The 24,171-nt window shown below is 51.9% G+C and overlaps 2 protein-coding genes across 2 annotated transcripts in view; one reads left to right on the top strand and one right to left on the bottom strand.

The window, feature by feature from the left end:
• The window catches only part of LOC309805359 (uncharacterized protein), a gene marked incomplete at its 3' end in the record, with an annotated part of 180,299 nt that extends 165,802 nt beyond the window's left edge, over positions 1 to 14,497 (top strand). Inside the window, exons 9-11 of the mRNA XM_082623284.1 lie at positions 1,506 to 1,564; positions 9,207 to 9,295; positions 14,271 to 14,497. Coding sequence (XP_082479410.1) covers positions 1,506 to 1,564; positions 9,207 to 9,295; positions 14,271 to 14,497 — 375 coding nt within the window. The remainder of the gene's footprint in view (positions 1 to 1,505; positions 1,565 to 9,206; positions 9,296 to 14,270) is intronic.
• Positions 14,498 to 18,230: 3,733 nt separating this feature from the next.
• Positions 18,231 to 24,171, bottom strand: part of DIAPH1 (diaphanous related formin 1) — a 97,469-nt gene continuing 91,528 nt past the window's right edge. Inside the window, exon 27 of the mRNA XM_082622313.1 lies at positions 18,231 to 20,153. Coding sequence (XP_082478439.1) covers positions 19,996 to 20,153 — 158 coding nt within the window. The 3' untranslated portion in view covers positions 18,231 to 19,995. The remainder of the gene's footprint in view (positions 20,154 to 24,171) is intronic.

Here is a 24,171-nt window from a genome sequence, read left to right as displayed (position 1 = left end):
GGGTAGGTACTAGAATTCTCCCTCTTATAACTGAGTTTCACAGAGCTCAAGTGACTTGCTCAAGTTCACAGGGTAAGTGGTCGAAAAAGATCTAATCTAGGTCTGTCTTAACTCCAGAATTTGTGCTTTCAATCACTTGGTACTTGTAAAACTGGAGAACAGGAGGGATGGTTTGTGTCTGCTGGGATGAGGCAAAGGGGGGCATTCTTTCCCTTTTAGAGCCTAACACGTGAAGAAAAGTCTACTGGGGCTCCTGATTCCTGAGCAGCCCTAATTGAACAAACTTGGACCCGCTGTCCTTATGTAGGTTGTGAGTTGGCCTAGTTCCTGTCCTCCAGTCTGTCATGGTTCCTGCATCTCCATGTAGATTCTGCTGTGTCTAAGAATATAGTAACTGAGAGCTGGATATCCCTATGCCCTTCCCCATGGCAGCTCCAGAATGGTGCTTGTAACTCCTATGGTACCTGGGATGCTAAGTTTCTGGGTTCTGCGTACATCACTGCCACCTGTGAGACTTAGAGTGAGTCATTTGGCAGCCTTGGGTCTTCCTTCTCCCCAGTGTAATCGGAGGTGCTCACACCTCCCTCTCTGCTCCTGGGAGTGTGAGAATTAATTACCAGAGCACCCCAGAATGGAGAGGAAATGCCTCTAGGAGTGCTCCATGAGAGTGTGTGATGGGATAATACACCCTCTGGAAAGGCTGGGAGTGTCTTGGAAGTGAAGTGGCTGGCTAGAGTCCCAAACCTTCATCCAGGTGGGAGAGGGCTACAGATCTGCCCCTTGGGAGCCCTGGAGATTGAGTTGGCTCTCCTTGGAGCCTGTGGGAGCTTGATCTCTGCCGGGCTCCATCCCAGCAGTTCTCTCTGTCCCAGACAGAGCTGCCTTGTTCTCTCCTCCTTAGTCAAAGCCATTGTCTGGCACAGAGTTCTGGGGGTGGGAGGTGTCCTGGGGCTTGGATGCCCTGGCATCCAAAGGCCCAGTCTGGCATAACTCCTAAATTAATAATGTATTTAGCTGTGGGAAGGGATCCTTGAGAGCCAAGGGTCTGAAGGAGGTGTCCTTCTGAATGTGTAAAGGCACAACCTGGCATGAAAAGGGTTACCCAGAGCAGCAGCCATCTTGCCGCAGAGGATGCTTTGTTCCCCGCTGAGGAGCTGAATGAAATTCTTTCTAGGGCTGGTGGAATTCTCATGTAAAAACCTCCTCTGCGACTTTTGGGGGCCTTCTCTGCACCCCTCCCCCCGGTTTCACAGAAGATGCTTTCAGCCCTTGAATCTCTGCTCAGAAGTTCTGAGTCTGGGGGCAGGGAGGAAGGGGGGCCGGTTCCTTAGGAAAGGAATCTGGGTTTGCTCACTGTGGTCAGATAACTGTGATTTTATCTCTTTGTCTCTGTTACCTCAGACCTCTGAGACCTGAGGTGTATTTTGTCTTTGAAAATGAGCCTACCTCGCCCTCATCTTACCCCATTTGGGTACTCAGCCCCTTTCCCTCTGTTTTCTCCACAGCAAGCCCCGCCCAACACGGACTGGCGTTTCTCCCAGGCCCAGAGACCCGGCACTAGCGGGTAGGTGACTGCCTCTCCAGCCCACCCTCTCCTCTGCGACATTTTTCTCAGTGATGACGTGGGAGGAGATGGGGGGAGGGCTCAGCATTTGCTACAAATGGCTTCCTCCCTCAGTTCCAGATTTCAGGAAGGTTTTGGTATGTTGGGGGCTGGTACACAAACCCCAGAAGGAAGAGACTCCTACTCTGGCTATTTTGGAAACGCAATTCACACACTCATCCCTTCCCTTCGCCCCACCACACAAACCTTTTCCTGTATCTTGGGGACTCCGTGGGAGCAAAGGATGGTCTCAAGGTGGTCTCTGGGTGGAGAGGAAGGTTTTTATACCTATCCACCGGCTCCATCCCCCTGCTCCAGATTTGGCTGGCCTCCCGTCCTGACTGGGGTTCAGGCAGAGGAATCTGGGACAGGAGGAGGAGGGGAGGAGCTGTCAGCAGCCAGAGCCTCCTCCAGAGCCGGCAGGAAAGAGCCGAGGCTGAGGGGAGGGAGGTCAGGCAGCTGGAGGTGGGGCTGGGGACCGAGAGCCTGCAGCCTTCTCTGCCTGCAGGCCCTTTGTCTCTGACACTCTCTCACCGTCCTAGGCTCAGTCTCTACGTTAGTTTGCAATCTCTGCCTCTCCCTCTCTTTCTCGTCTCGATCTCAGTTTCTGTCTTTACTGCTGTATCTTGGTCCCTACCATTTGTGTCTCCTTGCACTGATCTGTGCCTCTTGCTGCGCCTGCTATGGCTAGGTGCTCAATAAATGTGGAATCAATGAATAAACGTGACTCTGCCTTAGTCTCAGTCTCTGTTTCTCCTTTTCCCTCTGTCTCTGCTTCCCTGTCTCTGTCCTTGACCTCTCTTCTGTCTCTCCTTCTTTCATCATTTCCTAGTGTCCTGATGTTCTTCTGTCTCCAGTCTCTTTCTCTCCCTCTGTTTCTCCTTTCTTCTCTGTTCTCAGCCTCTCTGTGTCTCCTTTGTCTTTGTCTCTGTCTCTCTCTGTATATCTCTCTAAGTCTCTTGTCTGTTTCTTTTTGCCTTAATGGGTCTCTTTCTCTGTTGCTCTTTCTTTCTCTCTCTCTCTCTCTCTCTCTTTTATCCTGTCTTTTACTCTGTGTCCCTCTCTCTGTCTCTCATTTCCTAAAACATGTGGGCAAGCCAGCACACACATGCCCGCCCCCCAGGCTCTCTCCCTCCCCAGCCCCTCACACACAGAGCCTTTGATCTCTGCTCTCCACCATACACCCTCCCATCCAGGCTGCCCCAGCTGCTCAGATCAATCTGGTATGAATTCCTGCTAAGACAGGAACTCCCTGGGGCGAGCGGGCGGGGGTGGGGTGGAGGGGAGGAGGACTTAAGCAAAAGACCTGCAGTTGGTCTGAGGGGAGTGGGGTCAGCTCTGGGCCAAGCCTCCCCCTGTTAGAAGTCGGGAGACTGGTGGAGTCCAAGAAGCCCAGGAGACAGAGGGAGGGCAGAGCTTGGGCTGCCTTCCCCACCTTCTCGCTGGTTGGACACTTGCTGCCCACATTTCCCCAGATGCTGAGCCCTCACTGCCACAAGAACCCAGGACACCTCGGTGTACGGTGGAGACTCCAGCTCCTGGGCATGTGAGTCCTGCCTCTGGTATGGAGGTCTCAAGGCAGTTAGTTCCTAGCAGGCCCGTAGAAGGCAGCAAACCAGATGGCTTGGACTGCCCTTGCCCCGCCCTTGACCCCAGCTTTCTCCTTTTCCCTGCAAGTCTTGCAAGCCTTCCCACAGGTTTATCCGTTAGGTTGTTCATGTATTCGTTCATGTATTTATTCATTCAACAAATATTTATTGAGCATATACTATGAGCCAGGCCCTGTGCTAAACATTGGCCTGTAAGAGTGAACAAGCAGACACGATCCTTGTACTCATAGGCTGCCATGCTAGCAGGGAAGACAGAAAATTGACAACAAATCACGCTAAAAAAATTTCTAGTTACAAATCATAGCAAGTTCTGGGAGGAGGGTCATGTGAGTGTAATGGGGGAGGGGGATAGAGAAGACCTCCAGGAGGAAGTGCCATTTGAGCTGAGGTGATGAGAAGTACAGGGCAATTCATGTTCCCTTTACCCAACGCCACCCCAGGCCATATACTGGCCCTGAAGCAGAATTCATTGCTGAACTTGAGAGCCCCACCGATTGACTCTTTTTTTAAAAATAATTTTTATTGGGGTATAGTTTATTTACTATATTGTGTTTCAGGTGCACAGCAAAGTGAATCAGTTACCCATATTCACATATCCATTCTTTTTTAGATTCTTTTCCCATATAGGTCATTACAGAGTGTTGAGTAGAGTTCCCTGTGCTATACAAGTAGGTCCTTATTAGCCGTTTGACTCTTACGTGCCTTCTGGATTGGCCGCCTTACCCCTGCCTCAAGTCCCTTTTCATCAAATGAGAGACTTGGTGGCCTAAAGTACATGAGGGAGCTCTTGGGGAGATGGAGGAGAAGGTGCAGGGCTCTCCCTTCCTTAGTTAACTTGAGGGGGATGGAACAAGCATTTATGATTCAGCTGCACAGGGGCCCAGATGAAGTCAAATGTTAGGGGCCCAGTCCAGCAACTATAACTTCCCCCTTTCATTCATTCAATAAATAGTTAATAAGCACCTACCGTAGGACAGGTAGTATTCTAGGTGTAGGAGATAGACATAACCTCTGCCTTAGGGAGTTTACAGTGTGTTGAGGGAGACAGATATTAACCAAATAATGACTCAAAAAAAATTGTAGGGCTTCCCTGGTGGTGCAGTGGTTGAGAGTCCGCCTGCCGATGCAGGGGACACGGGTTTGTGCCCCGGTCCGGGAAGATCCCACATGCCACGGAGCAGCTGGGCCCATGAGCCATGGCCGCTGAGCCTGCACATCTGGAGCCTGTGCTCTGCAATGGGAGAGGCCACAACAGCGAGAGGCCCACGTACCGCAAAAAAAATAATAATAATAATTGTAAGATTACAGGTACCCTAAGTGCTGTGAAGAGCAGTTCCTGGTGGTGAGAGTATAAAATAGGGATTTGACCTGGTTGGGGAGCAGGAGGACATCCAGGAGGAAATGAGGTTGTGGGTTAACCAGCTGAAGGAAACAGGGAAGAGCATTCCAGGTGGAGGGAAGAGCATTTGCAAAGGCCCTGTGGTGAGGCCTCTCAGGCTCAGCAGAATGATGCAGGTTTTCTTTGCTGCCATTCTGATGAGTCAATGGGGGTGAGAAGATGAAGAGGGGAGATTTCTCTTATTCAGTCTAACCCTGGTTCTGGCTCCCCACTGCTTCTCTGGCCTATCTTGGCTACTGGGACAGCAGGTTCAGAGCAGGGCTAGCGTCGAGTTCTTCAGTAAACCTGGTTCAAGTTCAAGCCAGCGCCCTGTCCCATTGCCTAGACAAAAGGAAGTCCCTGCCTGCCAGGTGCTCCTCCTCCCCACCGCTACGCCTGCTCAGGTCCTCCTTTTGGCTTCTGATCCCAACAGCTGTTGTCTCAAGCCCTGAGCCCAGCAAGCCAGTTCTCCTTCTCAGGCTGTACCCCAGGCCCCGCCCTGCAGCTGTTCCCAGCCTCTGCCCAGAGGAGGGTCTCCATTTGGCTTTCCCTGGTCCCCACACTGTTCTCCTTGGGTGGCTCCACACTGCCATTTCCCCTTCCGTTCCACCTCCCCAAGAGACACTATCCCTGCTCTCCCTCAGTTTGGGCAGTCATTCAAACAAATAGCATCTTATTTTCTTCTGCTTATAAAATAATCCATGCTCATTATAGAAACATGAGAAATAGAGAAAACAGTTTAAAAGAAAAAGCATTCATAATTTTACAACCCAGCCTCTGGGACTGCCCCTTACACACACACACACAGAGCACACTAGAATACAAACTTCTTAGGGCAAGAATCATATCACCTCTTAAATCCTAGGGCCTGTCACAGGCACTGGCACATAGTGGGTACAGGTTGTAGTTCTGCCTGTTGCCGGCTGTGTGATTTTGGGAAAGTCTCTCGACCTCTCTGAGCCCCAGTTTCATCTGCTGGGAAATAGGGATAATAACACTTATCTGTAGGTGGTTCTGAGGCTGAAATAGACAATATGTATATAATTTAGTCAGCCCACTACCCAGAAATAAGAAGCTCTGAGTAAATGGTTCAAAAAGAAGTCTGTCTCTCTACTCATCTCCTGCCCACGTGCTTGGCCTCCAGCCTTCAGTCATTTCCCAAGAACCCTTTCCGCCCAGCCCGGCATGGTTCCAGGCCCACCCTTCCACTCACCTTTATTCCCTCAACACCATTACCCACCACCACAGGGTATCCTAACCTGGTGTCTGACCCTGTTGTCTACCCCACAGCCCCAAAGCTCTTCTCCCTGCTGCTCACCCCCCTACCTGCTCTCCCCACTCTTTCCCCATTAGGCCCTTCACCTCGGCCTGAGGCCACCTGCCTCAGCCCTGCGCCCCCAGGCAGGCCCAGAGAGAGCTCAGTCTGCCTGCAAGTAAGGACTCCTGGATTTTCATGGAGACAGAGGTGGCTGAGGCTCCATCACTGGGCTCCCATCCTCCCAGAGGTACCCCCAACCCTCAGTCTTCTCATAGGAGCAAACATGACCTTTAAATACTTAAATCTGATCATGACAACCCCCCTTTTATATACTTTAGTGGTTTCCCAGAGCTCTTAGGATGAGACCAAAATCTTTAGTGTACACTCTGCAGCCCCAGGCCCTGACACCACTGCGCCTTATGGCAGCCACACTGGTTTTCTCTTAGTGGTTTGCACTCACCAAGGTCCTCCCAGCCTCAGAGGCTGGGGGCGTATTGCTCCCTCTGCTTGGAAAGCTTTCACAACACTACCCTTCTCCTAGTTAACTTAATTTTACCCCTCAGTTTTTTACTTTGAAATGCTTCAAACCTCTCAAAGTTGAAAGAATCATATGATGAACATCCAAATACTCTTTTAAACCTAGATTCATCAATCGTTAATATTTTACACATTTACTTTCTCCTCTCTCTCTGTCTCTCAACGCACACACACACACACACACACCTCACACACTTTTTTTCTGGACCATTTGAGAGTTGCAGACGTCGTAACATTTGAAATACTTTAGTATCTCTCTCCTGATAACAATAACATTCTCACACATAACCACAAAAGAATGATCACATTTGAAGAATTTAACATTAATGCAATAATATACAGTCTACTAGCAGATTTTCATAAATGTTCCCCAAATGTCCTTTCAACCTGTATTTTTTTTCTTTTAACTCCAGAATTCAATCAAGGAACACGAATTGCATTTGCTTGCTACCTCTCTTTCATCTCCTTTAATCTAAAACAGCCTCCTTACCTTTTGGAGGGTTATTTTTTTTAAGAAATAGACATGTTTTAAAGAGTCGGGGCCAGTTGTCTCTCAAAATGTCCCACAGTCTGGATTTGCTGATCATTTTCTCATGGTGAGATCAGCTTACAGAGTCTGATAAGAATACGGCGTGGGTGACATTGTACACTTTCTGCTGCGAATCATTTCCTGCCAGTTTGTCCCATTGTCAGTGATGCTCAGTTTGTTCCCTGGGTTAAAGTGGTATCTCCAGATCTCTCTGTTACAAAGATATTTTAAAATATTGGTGATTAATAAGTAATCTGTGGGTGATATTTGAGACTGTGCAGCAACCTTTCGCTGCTTTTAGTATTTTAGTATTCACTGATGATCCTTGCCTGAATCGGTTTTTACATCAGCAGTTATACAGTGTTGATTTTCTATCACTCCTACGTTTGTTTGGCTGGCATTCTCCTGCAGATCACCTGGATAGCCTCTTCAGATTTAAATACCCTATCTTTTCCTTGAGGAAGCCTCGACTGACTGGCTCCCTAACCCCAACTAGGCAGAACTCTCCTGTACCCCTGCTCTTTGCCTCCATGGCACTTGCTTATCACAATTACAATTCAATTATTTTGTAATTATTTAATATCAGCCTCTCAATGGAGATCGAGCATCGTGAAGTCAGACTTTTTCAGTCCTGTTCACAGCTACAAACCCAGCACCTAGTCCCGTGTCTGGCACACAGTACTTGCTCAATAAATATTGATTGAATAAATGAACCCAGAATCCCAGCTCTTCCCATTCTGTGGAGGGAGAAATGACATTCCTGCTTTCTCCTCCAACCCTAACGCTACATTTGCTGTGACACTGTAGAGGGCACCACACAGCAGCTGGTCTGAGCCTTAGACTGAGTCCACCTGCCTGGGGATGGGAATTCCAGATCAGGGGAAACCATAAGCAGGGACAGACCTTGGAAAAATTGTAAAGCAGCTCTTGACTGTGCTTAGCCACCGTGACAAAATACACACACACACACACACACACTCTCTCTCTCTCTCTCTCTCTCTCTCTCTCTCACTCTTTCATGCCTTCAAGGCTTTCCCTGCAGCCCCTCCCCTGGTGCCAAACCCTTCTTACCTCATAGTGAGCCTACCTTTCTGGGCAGGGCTTTCCCCATTCATTCAGGCAACAAACATTTATTGAGGAACTTTAGTGTTCCAGATGGTGCAAAGGTCGACTAATAGACGTGTGTGTCAGGCTGCTTCTCCTTCCCCTCAAAAATGGAAATTTCATCCCTGAAAATTTGATATCTGAAAATTCCCTGAAAATTTGATCCCTGAAAACTCCCCCCGAAAGCATGGAAATAGTTACTATGGGAAAAATCCAAGTTGGGCTAGCATTCATTAGAGTTCTTTTACAGGTTAACATTTTTAACAATTAAGAATCACCTAGTGTTTTTCTCAGTGTTTAGAGCATCTAAAGCTCTTAACTAGGTGCTTCAGTAGAAAACGGGCACAGTCCTGGTCCCAGAGATCAAGGAGCTGGGTCTGGGGGTGGAGCAGACAGGTGGGGACAGTGGCAGTCACAGTGGGACTAGAGCCGCCACAGGGCAGACAGTGGGGGTGGGAGCACAGCGGAGGCACCTAACCCAGCCTGGGTGGGCTTAGGGGTCCCCTCTGGCAACGTATTCATGTTACCAGGGCAGAGGTAGGGAACTTGCAATCTAGGGAATGGAATCTGCACAAAATGTGCTGCAAGAGAGAGTTTGAGGACTTAGGGAAAGCGCCTCAGGAAAGGTTTCTGATAGAATGTTTGAGAGTGAGGTTGGGGGTGTTCTTGTGAAATAGGAGGGGCTGGTCCTTGTGTGCCTGTGGATTTTATCCTGAGGGCTCAGCGAGCCACTGAAGTGATCAGACTTGAGTTTTAGAAACCTCTCTCCCTGTCTCGTGGGGCCCCCAACCTCTCCCCCTAGGTTCTCTCTAGGTTCTCACACCTTTGTCAAGTGCTGGTACATTCTCTCCCGTTTCCCACCCTCACTGTCCTCGGGAGAGGGTCTGCTCTCCCTCACTGTGAACCACTGCTCCCTCAAGGCGGGGCAAGCTTCAGTGCGTCCTGCCCTCTCCCTCGAAGGGCCATGGTGTCTGAAACAGTAGAAAGCTGGTTTGGGGGACTGGCAAATGGTGGGGGGGGTCTGGCTTCTGAAGGATTGTATAATCCACCTTCTACCTTGCTGGAAGGGAGCAGGTCTTGGGCATGGGCTGGGGATAGGCACTGGATGTGGGAGCCCGGGGAGAGGACAGGAGGGGCATGAGCTGGTGGCTTGGGAGGCCGTGCTAACCATCCCATTCTCTCCGCAGATCCCAAAATGGCGATGAAACCGGCACCTGGCCCAACAACCAGTTTGACACAGAGATGCTGCAAGCCATGATCTTGGCCTCTGCCAGTGGTAAGTTGTGCCAGCATGTGTGGGGTGGGAGACCTGGGGTTCTGGGGTGCATCCCACAGCACCGTGCCCTGAGACTGGCTTTCCACCTATGTGGTTCCTCTGGACCTTTCAGCCGATCTGAGGCAGCCCATAATTCGAGGATACAAAGCCAGGTTAGGGAATAGCTGAGGGATGGGGGTGGGGGGGTGGTCCTGGGATGCCCAGAGGGGAATGAACAGGGAAAGATCCTTGCAGGAGAAGCAGGGAGTAGTGGTTAAAAGTCTAGCCTTGGAAGGGACAACTGTAGGTCAGGTCCTAGCTCTGCCGCTAACTACCTTTGTGACTTTGATCAGTTTGCTTAATCTCTCTAAACCTCAGTTTCCTCAGCCAAGAAAATGGGGACAGCGACCTCAAAGGATTGTTGTAAGGATTCAGTGAGATGATACCGTAAAGCACATAGTACTGGGCCTGGCACATACATGCCGTCAATCCATGGACGTGGGTGTGGATACCCCCAGCAGGGAGCACACACTCTGGACAGGAGTGTCCAGAGCGCACACTCTCTTTTTTGGTTGCCCCCACTTGCAGAGCAGGATTTTAGTTTTCCCACAAGGCTAACAAAGAACTTCAGCAATAGAGATTCAGGTGATGGTTTTCATCCCTGAAGAGTAAGAAGAGTCCTGAGCCGGTGGGGACAGAGGGGGGCGGAACAATATCATTAGTGCTTAAGAACACAGGCTTTGGAGGCAGGCCAGCCTGGCTTCAAATCCTGGTGCTACCACTAAGCTGTGAGTCATCAGGCAAGTGACTAACCCCTCTGGGCCGCAGTTTCACTGACTACAAAATCCGTACGATAATAACAGATCTCACTGTGGCGTCGTGAGGGCAGAATGTAAGGCCTCAGCATAGGATTGGCAGAGAGGAAGGGCATGCTATGCAATGGTGAAAATTGATTAACGATTATCTTTTTTGACCCATGGTGGGATAGAAGGTAGAATTAGAATAACGCCTGCTAAGAAGGGCTAGCTTCTGGAGCAGCCAGTCCTGGGCTTATATGGAAGCCGGCAGTGGCCTTACATAGTGAACCGAGAGCCCGGCTGTCCAGCGTGTCTGGAGGCCTGGTGGGTAGAGAACCAGGTAAAGTCAGAATTGTAACCACTATAGTTGTGCCTGTGTGCTGCCCCAGCACATGCTAGGCAAACTTGATGGGCCACATGTCAGTGGATCCTCTCACCAGCTCTGCAAGGCAGGTCTAATTCCTTCCATTTGACAGATGAGGGAACCAAGAAGTCGCTTGCTCCAAGGCCCCCATTTTGAGCTGCAGACTGGCAATTCTAATCCAGCCTGACTCCTAAGTTCATGCCCTTTGTACACCAGTGACCTTGTCTGCCTTTCCATCCAGCCTCAGTTTCCCTTTTAGCTGAATAAGTTTAGAGGCTGAACTTCTCTTAATGCTGCGTTATTCTCCCAGATTAGGGTTCCAGATAAAATACAGGATGACCCGTTAATTGTAACTTCAGATAAACAACAAGTCATATTTTAGCATAAGTAGGTTCCAAATGTTAGGACCGGGACATACTATACTAAAAAAAAAAAATTATATGAAATTCAGATTTAACTGGGCACCCTTTATTTTTATTTGTTAAATCTGGCAAGCCTTCCCCGGATGTCTGTGAGGCCCAGTGGGGCGAGGCCGTGGGTGGTGAAGAGGAAGGGAGAAGGGGCGGGGGGCCAGCCTTCTGGGACAGAGCTGACCCCGGGTTTGGCATGGGAGTGGGAGTGGGAGAGCTGCTGTAGCTCTAGAGAGGCCAGATACTGAGTAGGAAAGAGGCAGTTAGCTGGGTCTGAGGAGATGCCAAGTTGGGTTCTTGAGGGAAGTAAACAGACAGTAAGGTATATTTTAGCTGTTGTGGCTTTGAGCCCTAAGGCCAGGAAGCAGACTTTTTAGCCTAAATCCAGATTTTAAAAACAGAAATGGAGTCAGTATTTATAGCCCCAGACCCTCCCAGAAGGTCCCCGGGTCCCCGCAGTCTGGCTCCCCTGTCAGGGCTCCACCCCTCTGGCCCACACAGGGCCCGAGCCGAGCCGGGTGTTAGCTGGGGGGATGGACCTTGGGGGTGGAAGTGGCAGGGTCAGGCCCTACTCTCACTTTCACACCCGCTTCCTGGCCCTGGAGCCGGAGAGGTTCCTGGAGTCCAGCCCAGCCAGGCCTGTGGGGCTGCTGAGGAGGAGTAAGCAAGCGGGGGAGCAAGTACACTTGGGAGGCTTTTTAAATAAACCTTTGAGAGGAAGGTGTGCTCTCAAGGAGGCTGCAGCCTGTGGCTCAGCTGGCCCTGGCTGAGTCTCACCAGGCCTCCTGGACTGCTTGGAGTTGCTGCCCTCAGCCCTGGGGGCGGGAGGGCAGGGCGGGAGGAGCCGGGAGGATGGGGCTGGGGTGTGCTTCCCTGAGGAGGGAGGCTGGCAGCGCTCTCACCTCCTCCAGGCCAGAGGATGCCCAGGTTCTTTCTTGCTGCTCTTCAAAATCTGTTTCTCCTTGGACTCAGGGAAGATCCTGGTTCCTGCCCAGTGTAGGTCTTGCAGGGTTAGAAGGGGGGGGTGCCATTGGAGACTTGATTCCACAGAAGGTCAGAGCCTTCAATCCAACTGAGGTCGGGGTCAGGCAGGGCCTCGGTCAGGGTCACACGGCTGGCTCCTTCGTGGCAGAGCTGACCGGACAGAACTCAAGGGCAGCCCAGTTTCTGTGACACTCTGGGTTTCCCCATCTTCCTCCCTCCCAGTCCAGCCCAGCTTCACTGCATCCCGTAGGGCCCAGGCTAACATCAGGTCTGGGCTTCTGGGGAGGAGGTGGTGGGGCTCGCTTTGTCATTTCATCTCCTCGGGTGCCCCTTAGGGTGCTCCTTAGAGATCGTGGGTGCATGTAGGATGTGGGTGGGCCTGGCTTCCAGTTACCCAGTCAAGCCTATTTCCTAGCTTTCTCTTTCCGCCTCCCTTCTCCCTGTTTCTCCCCATTTCTTCCCCTTTCTCTCTCCCTCTCGTCTGTCTCTCTCTCTGGCGCCTCTGACAGTCTCCCCTCTAAATCCCCTAAATCACTCTGGAACCCTGGCTCTTGAAGCCGGATCTGGGCCCCGTCCCCCATTGCTTCCATTTGGGGGGGAGAGGGAGGGAGCAGCGCGGTCGAGGACCCGCTCCCGCCTGGAGTTAATTAGAGAAAACGGAGGAAACGCCTGTGCAATGAAAGGGCTGGGGGAGGGGCGCAGCCGGAGGAAGGAGAGGAGGAAGTGGGCGCTGCTCCCTCCCACCCAACCTACTTCCCCGCCCCCTGAAGGCCCTCGGACTGCAGAGATTTGGGGCTTGAAATAGAGGCTGTGGAAACCTGAGCGCTGGAGTGAGGAGGCGGAAAGGCCGGGGCTCATCTCTCCTCGGCTTTCTCTTATGCCCCTCCCCCTCTGGTGCTGTTCTTTGAGAACATTTCCTGTCTGTTTCTCAATCCCTGGTTGGTGTCCCAGGATTACTCAGCCTCTCCGGCTTTAGTCACCCTCTCTACCCACTCCCAGGGTCTGGAGTGAGGGTGGAGGGAGGCCAGGGTGGGGGGAACCTCTTCTGCTGGATGGGGGCTGGGCTGGGCCCTCCTGGGGCTTTAACTCTCCAACTGCGGGAGGACTCCGGCAAAGGGCTTCATGAGCTCTGCCCGAGTCATCAAAACTCCTGGTTTGTTACCCCCTGGGGAGGCAGTGCGGGAGCATGTAGGGTAGAAGCAGTGACACGCCTTATGGTGGTGGTGGTGGTTGTGACAGCAGCTGACGTTTAGTGAGCTCTTACCAAGTGCTCCACTGCATGAAGCACCGTCTCCTTGAATCCTCACAAAAACCCTATGAGGCAGGTACCTCTGTGCTTCTCTCCCTTTAATGTGCATACGCATCACCTGGAGATCTTGTTAAAATGCAGATTCTGAGTCTGTGATTCTCACAAGCTCCCAGGTGACACTGAGCCGGGGTCAGAATTTGCACTTCTCTGGACCCCAGTTTCTTCTTCTGCAGGACGGGAAGTTGGGCTACAGGCTCTCTCTGATGTCACCTACTCTTAACATTGTGAGCCTGTGCCTACATTGTACCTAAGACATCTGGTCCTGGGATCATCATCTTCTCAGCCTCTCTCCCCCTGCTGTATTCTCAGAGCAGTGAGGAGGTGCAGGCCTCTGGTGGTGGTAGTGGTGACCATACCCTACAGCATACACTTAAGATGCACTTAGGCCTCACCCCTGCTCTCACCTGTCCTGGCTGGTAGGCCTTGGGCTAGTCTTTTACCTTCTCTGACCCTTGCTTCTCTCATCTGTAAAGCGGGGATAAGAGCACCATGTCCCTGGAGTGTTGAGTTGAGGTAAAAAGCTGTCGTGCATGTGCAACATCTAGCAAGGTGCTTGGCACACAGTAGGCACTGGTTGCTGTTACGAAATGAATCCCTGGAAAAGCACCTACTCCTAACTCATAAGAGAACGACTCAATGCCCGCTCTGTGCTTGGCACTGGGTGGAACAGGATAGGAACCTGCACGAACCATGGTCTTGGCCCCCCAGGAGTCTGTGGTCTAGTGTGGAGACCAGAGAGGCTGCCTGGAGAAGGGCTAGGGCAAGGACTTGAGAGCAGTGTCTCAGCCCTGAGAGAAATGACAGCTAGCATGTTTGAAGTCACTAGTCTATGTGCTTTACGTATGTAATCTTGGTTAGCCTTCACGAAAACCGGAAGAGATAGGTACTATTATTATCCCCATTTTGCAGTTCAGGAAACTGAGGAGACATAGGGAGGTTAGGTACACTTCACTAGGATCACAGTTAGTAGGTCAAAGAACTAGGAATGAAACCTAGGCGGTCACTCTAGAGCCTCTTAGCCCTACCCCTTGTGGGTGGGATGGTGTGTCCAGTGCTATAACTGCTTGTGCTATAAGAGAGTAACTGTTGGGGACCCTGAACTTTAGCCCCTGACCTTCCCTTGTCTCTGCAGAAGCCGCTGATGGGAGCTCCACCCTGGGAGGGGGTGCCGGCACCATGGGCTTGAGTGCCCGCTACGGACCCCAGTTCACCCTGCAGCACGTGCCCGACTACCGCCAGAACGTCTACATCCCCGGCAGCAATGCCACTCTGACCAACGCAGCTGGCAAGCGAGACGGCAAGGCCCCGGCAGGTGGCAACGGCAACAAGAAGAAGTCGGGCAAGAAGGAGAAGAAGTAATGCGGAGGCCAGGCCTTGGAGCCACAGGGCAGCCTCCCTCCCCAACCAGCCCAGCCTCTCCCTAGCTGTGCCCAGGCCTCGGATTTTCAGGTCTCACCCCCAGGATACTGGTAGGGGCCCAGGCCATGCTCCCCTTGGGAAACAGAAACAAGTGCCCAGTCAACACCCCCCCTCTGCCCCCAGGGGATTGAATATGCAAAGGGAGTTCTGCTGGGAACCCCCATCCAATCAATTGCTGTGCCCATGGGGGTAGTGGGTTAGTGTAGACACCATTTATCACACCCCCTTCAGTTACAGCTGAACTCCTCCATCTTCCAGATTCAATCAGGCCCATCCATCCCCTGCCTCCCTCCTACCCGACCCTCCTCCTCAACAGCTCCTCTTTCTTAAGTTGTTTGGGGGTGTTGAGGTACCTGGTGACCTAAAAAGGCTCATAGTTCTGAAGAGTTGGAAGGGCATCATGACCTCTTGGCCTCTCCTTCAATTCTCAAACTTCCCCCAAAGCATGGTTTGGTGCCAATCCCTTTCACCACCTTCCAGGAACTGAGACCAAGCTCAAGTTTTGGGAGATATGGTCACCATTCCCATGGTACTGATGCTTGCTGGATTTAGGGAGGGCATTTTGCTACCATGCCTCTTCCCAGCACCCTGGGGACCAGTCTTTTGTTTTGGTTTTCATTGTTTGATGTTCCCACTGCATGCTGTGACTTCCCCCTCCCCAAACAAGAGACTTCACTGCATGTTCTAAGACAGTATGGGGTGGTAAGATAAAGAAGGGAAGGGCGCGCGTGCGCGTGTGTGTGTGTGTGTGTGTGTGTGTGTGTGATGGACAAAGCTTGATCCATCAGTTAACAGGGTCTTGCAGGAGGCTCTGTATGCCCCCAGGGTACTGACCAGATCCCCAAATTCCAGTCATAAGCCAAGCACCAGGCTGGACCCTCATCTGTCATATACAGGGCAGCCCAGGCAGCCAGTGGTGGGCTGAGCTACGGGCACCAATGGATTTAAACTGGCATTATGGTCCAAGGAAGCTCAGAGCAGGTTTGGGACCAGGTCCCCTGGAGAGGTCAGAGGGGCCTCTGTGGGTGCTGGGTACTCCAGAGGTGCTGCTGGTGGAAGGATCAGTGTGGCCCCAGCAGGAAGGGAGGGCCAGCTAGACCATTTTTGGTCCCTGGGTTGGAAAGGAAAGGAGCTAGAGCAGGGACTAAGTGGAAAGTGTCAGCCCAGCATCAGGGCTTGCTTCTTCACAGGGCCCCTGCATCCAGCAGCCCCAGTCCTTCACCTCGCCAGGTGCCATTTCTTCTCTGTGAAGGCCACTGCCCAGGCCCCCAGTCCGCTCCCTCGTGGCCAGAGCCTGGTTAAAGTCCCCCAGTGCCTCCTTGTGCATAGACCTTCCTCTGCCCATCCCTTCTGCTCCCCGGCGTCCAGTTCACGCAGCGGGGCTTCGCGAGAACCCCACCCCGCCCTTGCAGTGGTGTAGAGCCCCCCCCTCTTTCGGCTGGTGTAGAATAGCCAATAGTATAGTGCGGCGTGCTTTTCTGTAATGGCGAGTGGGCCGCGGGCGGCGGGCTCCGCGCAGCCGTCTGTCCCCGAATCTGCCTGCGGCGGCCCGTGCTGTGTTTTGTGCTGTGTCCACGCGCCGCGGCGACCCCCTCCCGCGTCCTGACTCCTCTAAGCGCTTCTCTTTGCATAGTCACGTAGCTCCCCACCCCACCCCCTTCCTGTGTCTCACGCAAGTTTTATACTCTAATATTTATATGGCTTTTTTTCTTTGAAAAAAATTAAACGATTTCTTCTGAAAGGTTCACCGTTTCTATGTAAGAGATGGGGGCTCCTGGCATGTGTGGATGAAATGATGAGCTCAGAGTTGTATGCTGGAAGACGAGTGGGATCGGAGGCGATTGTTGTGTTGCGTGTTGGTTTTGGGTCAGTGCCGAGCGTCTGTGTATCATTGTTCAATGCGGCAACACCGTCGTGCATATACAGTGGTGTGCGTTGACCGCAATGGCGCTTGTGGATCTGTACCCCGTGTGTGTAATCGGCTTGCGGGTCCGCTGCGGGGGAGGGGATTTCTGAGCGCGACGTGGCAGCGTGCGGCCGCGGGTTCCGTTGTCTGTTCGCTGCTGTCTCCAGGCAGAAGAGGAGACCCGGGCGAGGGGGCGGCGCGGGCTGGCAAATAGAGCTGGAGAGGGGCCGTGGTCGTTTCCTGAGTTCCGCCCCTTCCCTGCTAAAATGACCACCCCGAGCGCCCTGCCAGGCTTCGCGGGAGGAGGGTGGACTCTCCTCTGCCAGTCCTCCTCCACACCCCTCACCTCCCCCACCCTCCCTCCCAGGGGGCTTGGAATGCATGTGTGTGGGGGGGAGGCGGGCGGTGTCAAGGGGACAGAAAGGGCAAGACGGACATAAGATTGCCCGCAGGCGCAGATGCCCTCCCTCCTTCCTCTCTCCCTCTCTCTGTGCTTTCCATTCACTTCTCGCCTAGCCCGTCTCCCGCCTCCTCCAGCCTCCTGGAAGCAAGGAGGGATTCGAGATTGCTGCCGCCAAAGCAGCTGCAGGCAACAGAGTGGGAGGAAGGGGCGGAAGGACATAAAGACCGACCCATTGGGGTTTTCAGGAGGGTCGGTGAGGGCAAGGGCATGCCCAACCGCAGGGTTGGGGGTGACTGTCTCTGGGCGTCCTCTGTACTCTCCCAGAGCCAGTCAAGCGGTCTGCCAGCTTCTGAAGTCTGTTGTCATGGAAACCAAGCCTTCCAACTAGGTAGGTGTCTGGGGGCGGCTTTCTTGCGTGGGAGGAGGGGTGGTGTGCGTGGCTGCTGAGACGGAAGCAGGGTTTGGTTTCCGAGAGCCAGGCTGCAGAGGGTGGGGTGCCGGTTGCCTGGGTTCTATTCCAGGCACGGCAGGAGACTGGCAGAGCGCGTGAGCAGCTGTGGTTGGTTGGTCCCCTAATTGGTATGTGTGCCTATACAGCTCTAAGCCAGAAACGCGTGGCCTCGGGGGGTAGGGAAGGAGGAGGCAGGGAACCCACCTCCATACTGGGGAGGCAGCTGCACGGGCTGCAGGGCTACTGAAGAGGCTTTTCTTTCCAGTGCCAGAGCCTGCCCAAATGGGTTTGTGGTTCCTCTCCAAGCCCTTCCCCGTCTGTTCTGGACCTGGTTTGTAAGATTTCTTTGTGCAGGTCACAATGTGCTCCAACAAGTCTGGCCCTGAGCATCAAGTCACCTGGAGCATGACCTCTGTCTTTTGACCTCTGCTGGGCAGGCTCAGGTTTCCACCCCAGGGTAAGCCGTAGCCTGGAATGTGGTCTGTGGACACCAAGAGCGAGTGTGGGAGGGGAATACGGGAGAATGGCAGAATGGCAGGCATAGGTTTCCCTTAGGAAGAGAGGCACAGGTACTGCTAGGAAACTGCAAGTGAAGTCTGGGGTCATGGGGAGGTGGGGGCCCCAGAACTGAATCCAAGAAAAGGGTTCCAAGCCAAGAGGCAGCAATGTGGAAGGGTAGGGGGCTGAACTGGGGCCCTTCTCCTTTACAGAGGGCAAATGCGGGGACAGAAGCCACTATGTATGAATCAGCTCTAGCCCTGCGCCCAACCGTAGTGTCTGGCACATGAAGGTGCCGGCACCCTTTTGATGATTTTGTCAGGTCAATCGGGCTTGAGGCAGGACAAAAGTGGAGAAGCCTGGATGAGAGAGAAGACAAATAGTTCAGAAATTCACAAGGGAAGCTGTAAGGCAGTACTGTTTCGATGCTTTATTAACAGTTGAAAACAAACCCAACAAACCGGAGGTGATGACATCCCAGAAGCCCAAGAGGTGAGGGGAACAGGTTTGCATTTTGTCCCTTTTTTATTATTATTATTAAATGCATCTTAGCAAAAGTAGATTAAAAAAGAAAGGGTCAAAGCCCCAGATGTCAGCAGGGAGGAGGGACCTAGGGGAGCAGCAGGCCCCTGCACCACGGTCCTCCCAGAAATAGTGCAAAGGAGCTGCTGTTGCCCCTCCACACACAGGCTCTAACAACCAGAACCCTCCTTCCAGGCCTCAAGGCTTCCCTGCAGGCGCCCTTAGGTCTCCTGAGCTCCCCCTTGCTCTAATAACTATACTTTTGCGCCAGGCCCTACCAGTGCCATTCTCTCTCCCAGGGGTGGGAAGCTGAAAGGAGCACAGGAGGGCAAAGTGTCACCTTGACCGGAGAATCTGAGCTTCCTGTGGCTGGGACCGCCAAAGAGTCTGGCCTGCCCACTGCAGAGAAGAGAGCAGGGTGGGGCATAGCCTGTGCACACTGCTCCAGAGTGGCCAGTTAGCATTTGCACATTTGGCTTGATAAATATATTAAATTTATAAAAACTCTGTCGTTTCAGAGCTCCCACTACTCTTAGGCCTGGTCCAGCTCAACAAGAGAAGAGCTTCGCCTTGCCCCAGAGTCAGATGCTGGGAGAGAGAGTCTGCACTGGCCTCAAGGGCCCAGAGGCTTGAGGGCTGAGATGGAGGTCCAGGGGCTTGTTCAGAATTGAGGCTTGTGGGGAGAAATCCCAGGGACTCTGGAACCTGCCATAAAAGCCTCTTACATTATGGAGGGGAAAGGAGGAAGGAAGAGTTATTTTTCTTAAAAAAAAAAAATGCATATAAAAATAGATCCTTTTGCAAAACAATTTCTCAGCCAGGAGGCTCCACCTCCCATTTCCCTGGAGACAGAGGAGAAGGTGTTGGGATGAGATGCACCAAAGCTCTAGGGAGGGCGTGAGAAGGGCCTAGGGCTGGTGCAGAGGGTCCAGAGAGGCAAGGGCAGAGAGCATGGCAGCAGGCTGGGGGCAGGTCCCACCTGTGCCATGCCTGCTTGCCCTAGGCTCTGGCCTAGGCCACAGGAGAACAGATAAAAGTGGTCCAGGTTCTTTTTGTTTTGGGAGGGCTTTCCCAGAAAGTGGGATAAGGGGGATTTGCTCCCCACTTCCTTGGAAGCAGCTCCCAATGCCCCACCCCTAGTAATAACAAGAGCCAGGGGCAGGAAGAGCAGGGGGGCGGGGTGGTGGTGACAGCAATGAAAGGAAGGACAGAGCCCAAAGGTTCATCAGCCCATGCTGTTCTCAGGGCCAGAGAAAACACAAAAGAAAGCACAAACCCAGCAAGACTGACCTAGGTAAAAGCCCACGGGAAACGTAGGGGCTGAGAAAGCAGGTGGGGCCTTGTCTGAGATGAGGCCACGGAGAACGGAGGAGACACTTGGGGTTAAGGCAGCAAACACAGAGCCTGCTTTGGTAATACGAGAGCCAGGGCTGGCCAGGTTGGCTTCAGGCCTCCCCACACTGCCCTTTCCTTCTGGCCTCCAGGCAGCTGAAGCTGTGTGTGATGTACAGAGAGCAGCAGGCTGGAGACAAAGATGGGGTCAAGGTGATGCGAGTGGCCACCGCAGAGGAATATCTCTGTGACCCTTCAGGCACATGCTGCAGAGCAGGGACAGTCTGGAGCTCCACTGAGGAGCTGCCATGGCCCCAGGACCTGGCTTAGCTTGCACGGCCGAGCAACTCCTTGGCCTCCTCAAGGATGGTGGGGACTTCCTCGCTCTTCTTGGACATCTTGGCAGGAACACAGGTCATGGCATCATCCCTGGTCAGCACTGATTCTAGCTGAGATATGGCTGCACACCCGACCTTCCTGTTGCCTGCAAGAGAAGACATGAGAGATCTCGTCCATGGAAGGCCAGTTTCGAATCCCTATCGATCTCTACGGCAGATACTCGGCCAGAAGGCATGCACACATGGCGGCCCTGTCCAGTTCAGAGGCCCTTCTTTTGAAGAAGGAGGGGAAGAAAGCCAGGAACACATGGAAGATACCTTTGCGGTGGGGAGGGGGCAAGCAGGGAATATGAGAGTACGGTACAGGTAGGAGAGCAAGCTCTTGAGTTCCTGTGTGAAAAGCAGTAAAAAGTTTGAATACAGCTAGACAGACACAACGGAGTTCAAGTATCAGCAGTGTAATGTAAAGAGAGAGAAGTACTCAAAATCTGTTTTCTCATCAGAGGGTTCTTGGAAGTAAACAGACTCAAGCTTAGTAAACAGTATTGTTTTTGTTTTCTTGGCAGTTCTCAGGAAGCTCCTAGGCCAAAATCACTTTCAGTCAGCCCTGGGCAGGGTCGTCCCAAGCAGAGGAAGGCCTTTAGCAGGCGGCCAGAGGGACTCCCGCAAAGAGGAGCAGCAGCCACGCACTGACGTCACATGATGCCACACTCGCCTGGGTTCCACCAACCCTCCCTCTCTCTCGCCGTGCCCACACGCTGAGCTCTTTTCCACCTCTTCAAGGGCAGCAGCGATGATCCAAATGCCAAGGGCTCTACAAGGTGTGTGTGGGTGTGTGTAGGGGGAGGGGTAGTGAAAGGTACGTCAGGGAAAGCAGACCTGGGGTCAAGGATGGCCAGGACGAACCCTACAAAGAAATCTTAGCCCAACGGGCTAAGGGATAGTGAAGCTTCAGTTGCCACCCTAAATAGGAAGAGAAGAACCAATCAATCCATGAGCTTCTGTCCTAACTGTCCTAACTCCTGGGCGTCATCCCCGAGACTCACATTCATTCATGGAATCCACATTTATGGTCCCAGTATCCTCAACAAGAAAGCCGTTCCTTGGGACAATGCCCATCTCATGTTGTCTGCCTCTTCCCATGCCCTACAAGCAGCACAGGGAGACCGCAGGTCCCAAAGAGCTGCCTGCCAGGGGTGAAAGACGCCGGACACAAAGGCCACAGATGCTATAATTCCATTTCTGTAAACTCTCTGGAATGGGCCAATCCAGAGACAGGAAGCAGGTTTGTGGTTGCCAGGGCCGAGGCGTGGGGAGGATGGGTGTGTGGAGTTCCTGTTTGGGGTCATGAAACGGTCTGGAATTAGCGGTGCTGCTGGTACAACCTTGTGAATAGGCTAAAAAACACTAAATCGTACACTTTAGAAGGGTGAATTTTAGGTATGTGATTCATATCCAATTAAATAACAAAAAACAAAACAGCTTGCTGGGTCATGGGAAAGCTGGGTGGAGAAAGCAGTGCCTAAACCTTAAAGAAGCAGAGACAGAGGAGAGAAGGCCAGCACTCCTAAATGCAGGGCAGTGGCAGGGCACGAGCAGGAAGGAAGAGGTCCAGAAGAGTCAGTGAACGAAGTGTCCGCTTTGCCTTCTTGAGACCAGCAAAAAGCTTTAGGTGGGACGGAAGCCAAACACGGTCAGAGGGCCCAGGCCTTCACCAGGGCTGTCAGCCTCTGCAGAAACATGACCCAGAGCCACTGTGTTCACACGGCAGAGGCTACCCACGGGTCAGCTGGAGCACACAGCACGCCCACAGGTTACCAATTTACAGGTCTCCTCCTCCCAGGGACGCGCAGGATTGTCTACCAAGAGGAGAAGGAATAGTGAAGACCCTGGGTGGCAGGCACAGGGCTCATCTGGTTACAGGGGAAGGTGTGTGACCAAGACTCCAGGGTTTCACACAAACTACTCCTCGGATTATGAACATGTAATGATGCCTCAGCGACGGACGGGGGAGGAAAGGGGCCCGTAGGAGTGCGACTAGGATGGTCTCCTATCTCCAGCAAAATCTTCCTCAGACCTGCTGAGTTTCTGCTCTGTTTTTGGAATACTCCCTTCTCTAGGACCCTACTTGTCATGTCCAGAAAAGGCAGTGGCTTGATTATCACTTTGCTGCTCCTTTGAATTCAGTCAGGAGCAGTTGAGAAAATATTCCAACTGTATTTGTGTGTGTGTGACTCAAGGGGTAAGTACATGTTAAAATAATTTCTGACTCTGGACCCAGGGAAAAGGAACACCTATCCTGGACAACATGGGAAAAGTCAAAGTACAAGTGTGAAGTATCTTCAGCTGTTTCTCTCTTTGGTTTCTTCCTCTAAAACTAAGAAGATACCAGTTGTACCTAATCAAGCACATCTCTATATTTTCCTAGATTCAAAAAGCTTCTGAGGCATTGCAGACTGCATAAAAACTGAGTGGATGGTAAGTCAGGAAAGACCAAAATTTCCCTTTTAAGCCTAGAAGGTAGGTATACTAGGCATGGACCTGATGTGGCCTAAGGTCAGAATCAGAAAGGAGAAAAACTCTTGTTGGAACTGGGAACAGAATCGAGGAATCCTGGCTGCCACTCTGGCTTCAGGGCCACAGTTACGCTGAACAGCTTGACTGTCCAGAAGACAACCTCTCCCAGCCTTTCCCTAACTTGGTACTTGTTAAGACGATTGAAAAGTAGCCACAGAAGCAGATACATATTTTGACTCTACGGGACCAGGGAGGATTATTAACTCCTAGTAGTCCCACAGACTGTGGGGAAAAGGGAACAATCTTGAGACATTGGCCAAAGCTCCCTGAGGCCAGATTTCTAGAAGTTAGGGGTGAGCTAGATAAAAACACCAACGAAATCAGACATGTAACACTAGTATAGATGAATTAGAAAAAGGTTAATGATTTGGAAAAAAGATATTTATAACACACAGGCTAGGAACTACTACTAAGGAGGAAGTACTCTTGTTAATAAGCTTCCTTAGGGAAGAGGAAACTAGGACAGATGGGGCAATCATTACCAGCCTAAAGAACTCATTATTGTCTACAACACTCCTAATTATAATTCCTGTCCTATTTTTACAAAAGTGGAGGGAGAGATAGTGGTGGTAGAGGATATACTCTTAACCTCTCTAGACAGGTGGTCACTGGAAAACTCCCTGAAGCAATTTCACCATGTCCAGGGCTCTCCTTGCTGGAAGGTATGAAAGAGTATTTCTGGCCTACACAGAGGGCTCGCTGTCATCTCCTGCTCCTCACATAGGCTTAGTGGAAATATTCCTGGACTTGGATTCACAACAGTGGGTAACAGTTCTGGCTCTATCATTAGCCAGTTCTGTAGATCTTGGCAAGACCTTATCTGGGTCTCAAGTCCTGTTACCTACGAGAAGGTGAGGTGCTAATCACTGGAGGTCTTCAGCGCTGGTCCCAACTCTAAGGTTCTATCAGTGTAGGGAGAGCTTAGCTGGAAGCTGGGAAGTGGCAGAGGGAAGGAAAGGGAGAGGGAGATGAATTTCTTTCTTTCCTTGACTTTTATCCCAGTGAGCAGATGGCCTGTATATAAGCAGCCACAATTCAGACATGGAGATAAAGTTGAGTCATTAAAACCACAAGCTGACTCAATCATCAGCCTGAAATAGTAGCTGTAATACAATCACATGGATTCTTCCCCTTGACACTCAAAGCATTGTTCTCCCACACCCTGCAGATCACAGCAGTTTACATGTCACTTTTAATGAACCAGCCCTGATAGTAATGCTCCTCGTCCAACTCCTCAATGGGTCTTTGTATACTGGTCACTCCCTCAGGTCTCCAGAGACCAGAAGATGTTTTTTAAACATTCCTTTAAATCCCAGGGCAAAGGCTGTGTCTTTCAATATAGACAGCTGCCTTTCTGGGACTGAGGAGGGCTGTGAGGCAGACCTTCGGTTTTTTAGCTCAAATCAGTCAGTCAGCAGGAAGAGTCAGAGGTGGCCAAGCACTGGGTGGACCAGCTAAGGCCGGCAGCCAGTGAGAGAAACCTTTATAGTTTTACAATGTGGCCTTCTGGGTCCAGCCTCTTTCTTTTCTTCTCCTCTTAATCCTACTGTCACCGTACCAAAAAAAATACTAAAGCTATAAAGGGCC

Source organism: Mesoplodon mirus (assembly GCF_964341445.2).
Source record: "Mesoplodon mirus genome assembly, chromosome: 5".
NCBI lineage: Eukaryota > Metazoa > Chordata > Mammalia > Artiodactyla > Ziphiidae > Mesoplodon > Mesoplodon mirus.
Note: the sequence above shows the minus strand (reverse complement) of the source record. Positions and strands in the feature narration are given on the sequence as shown.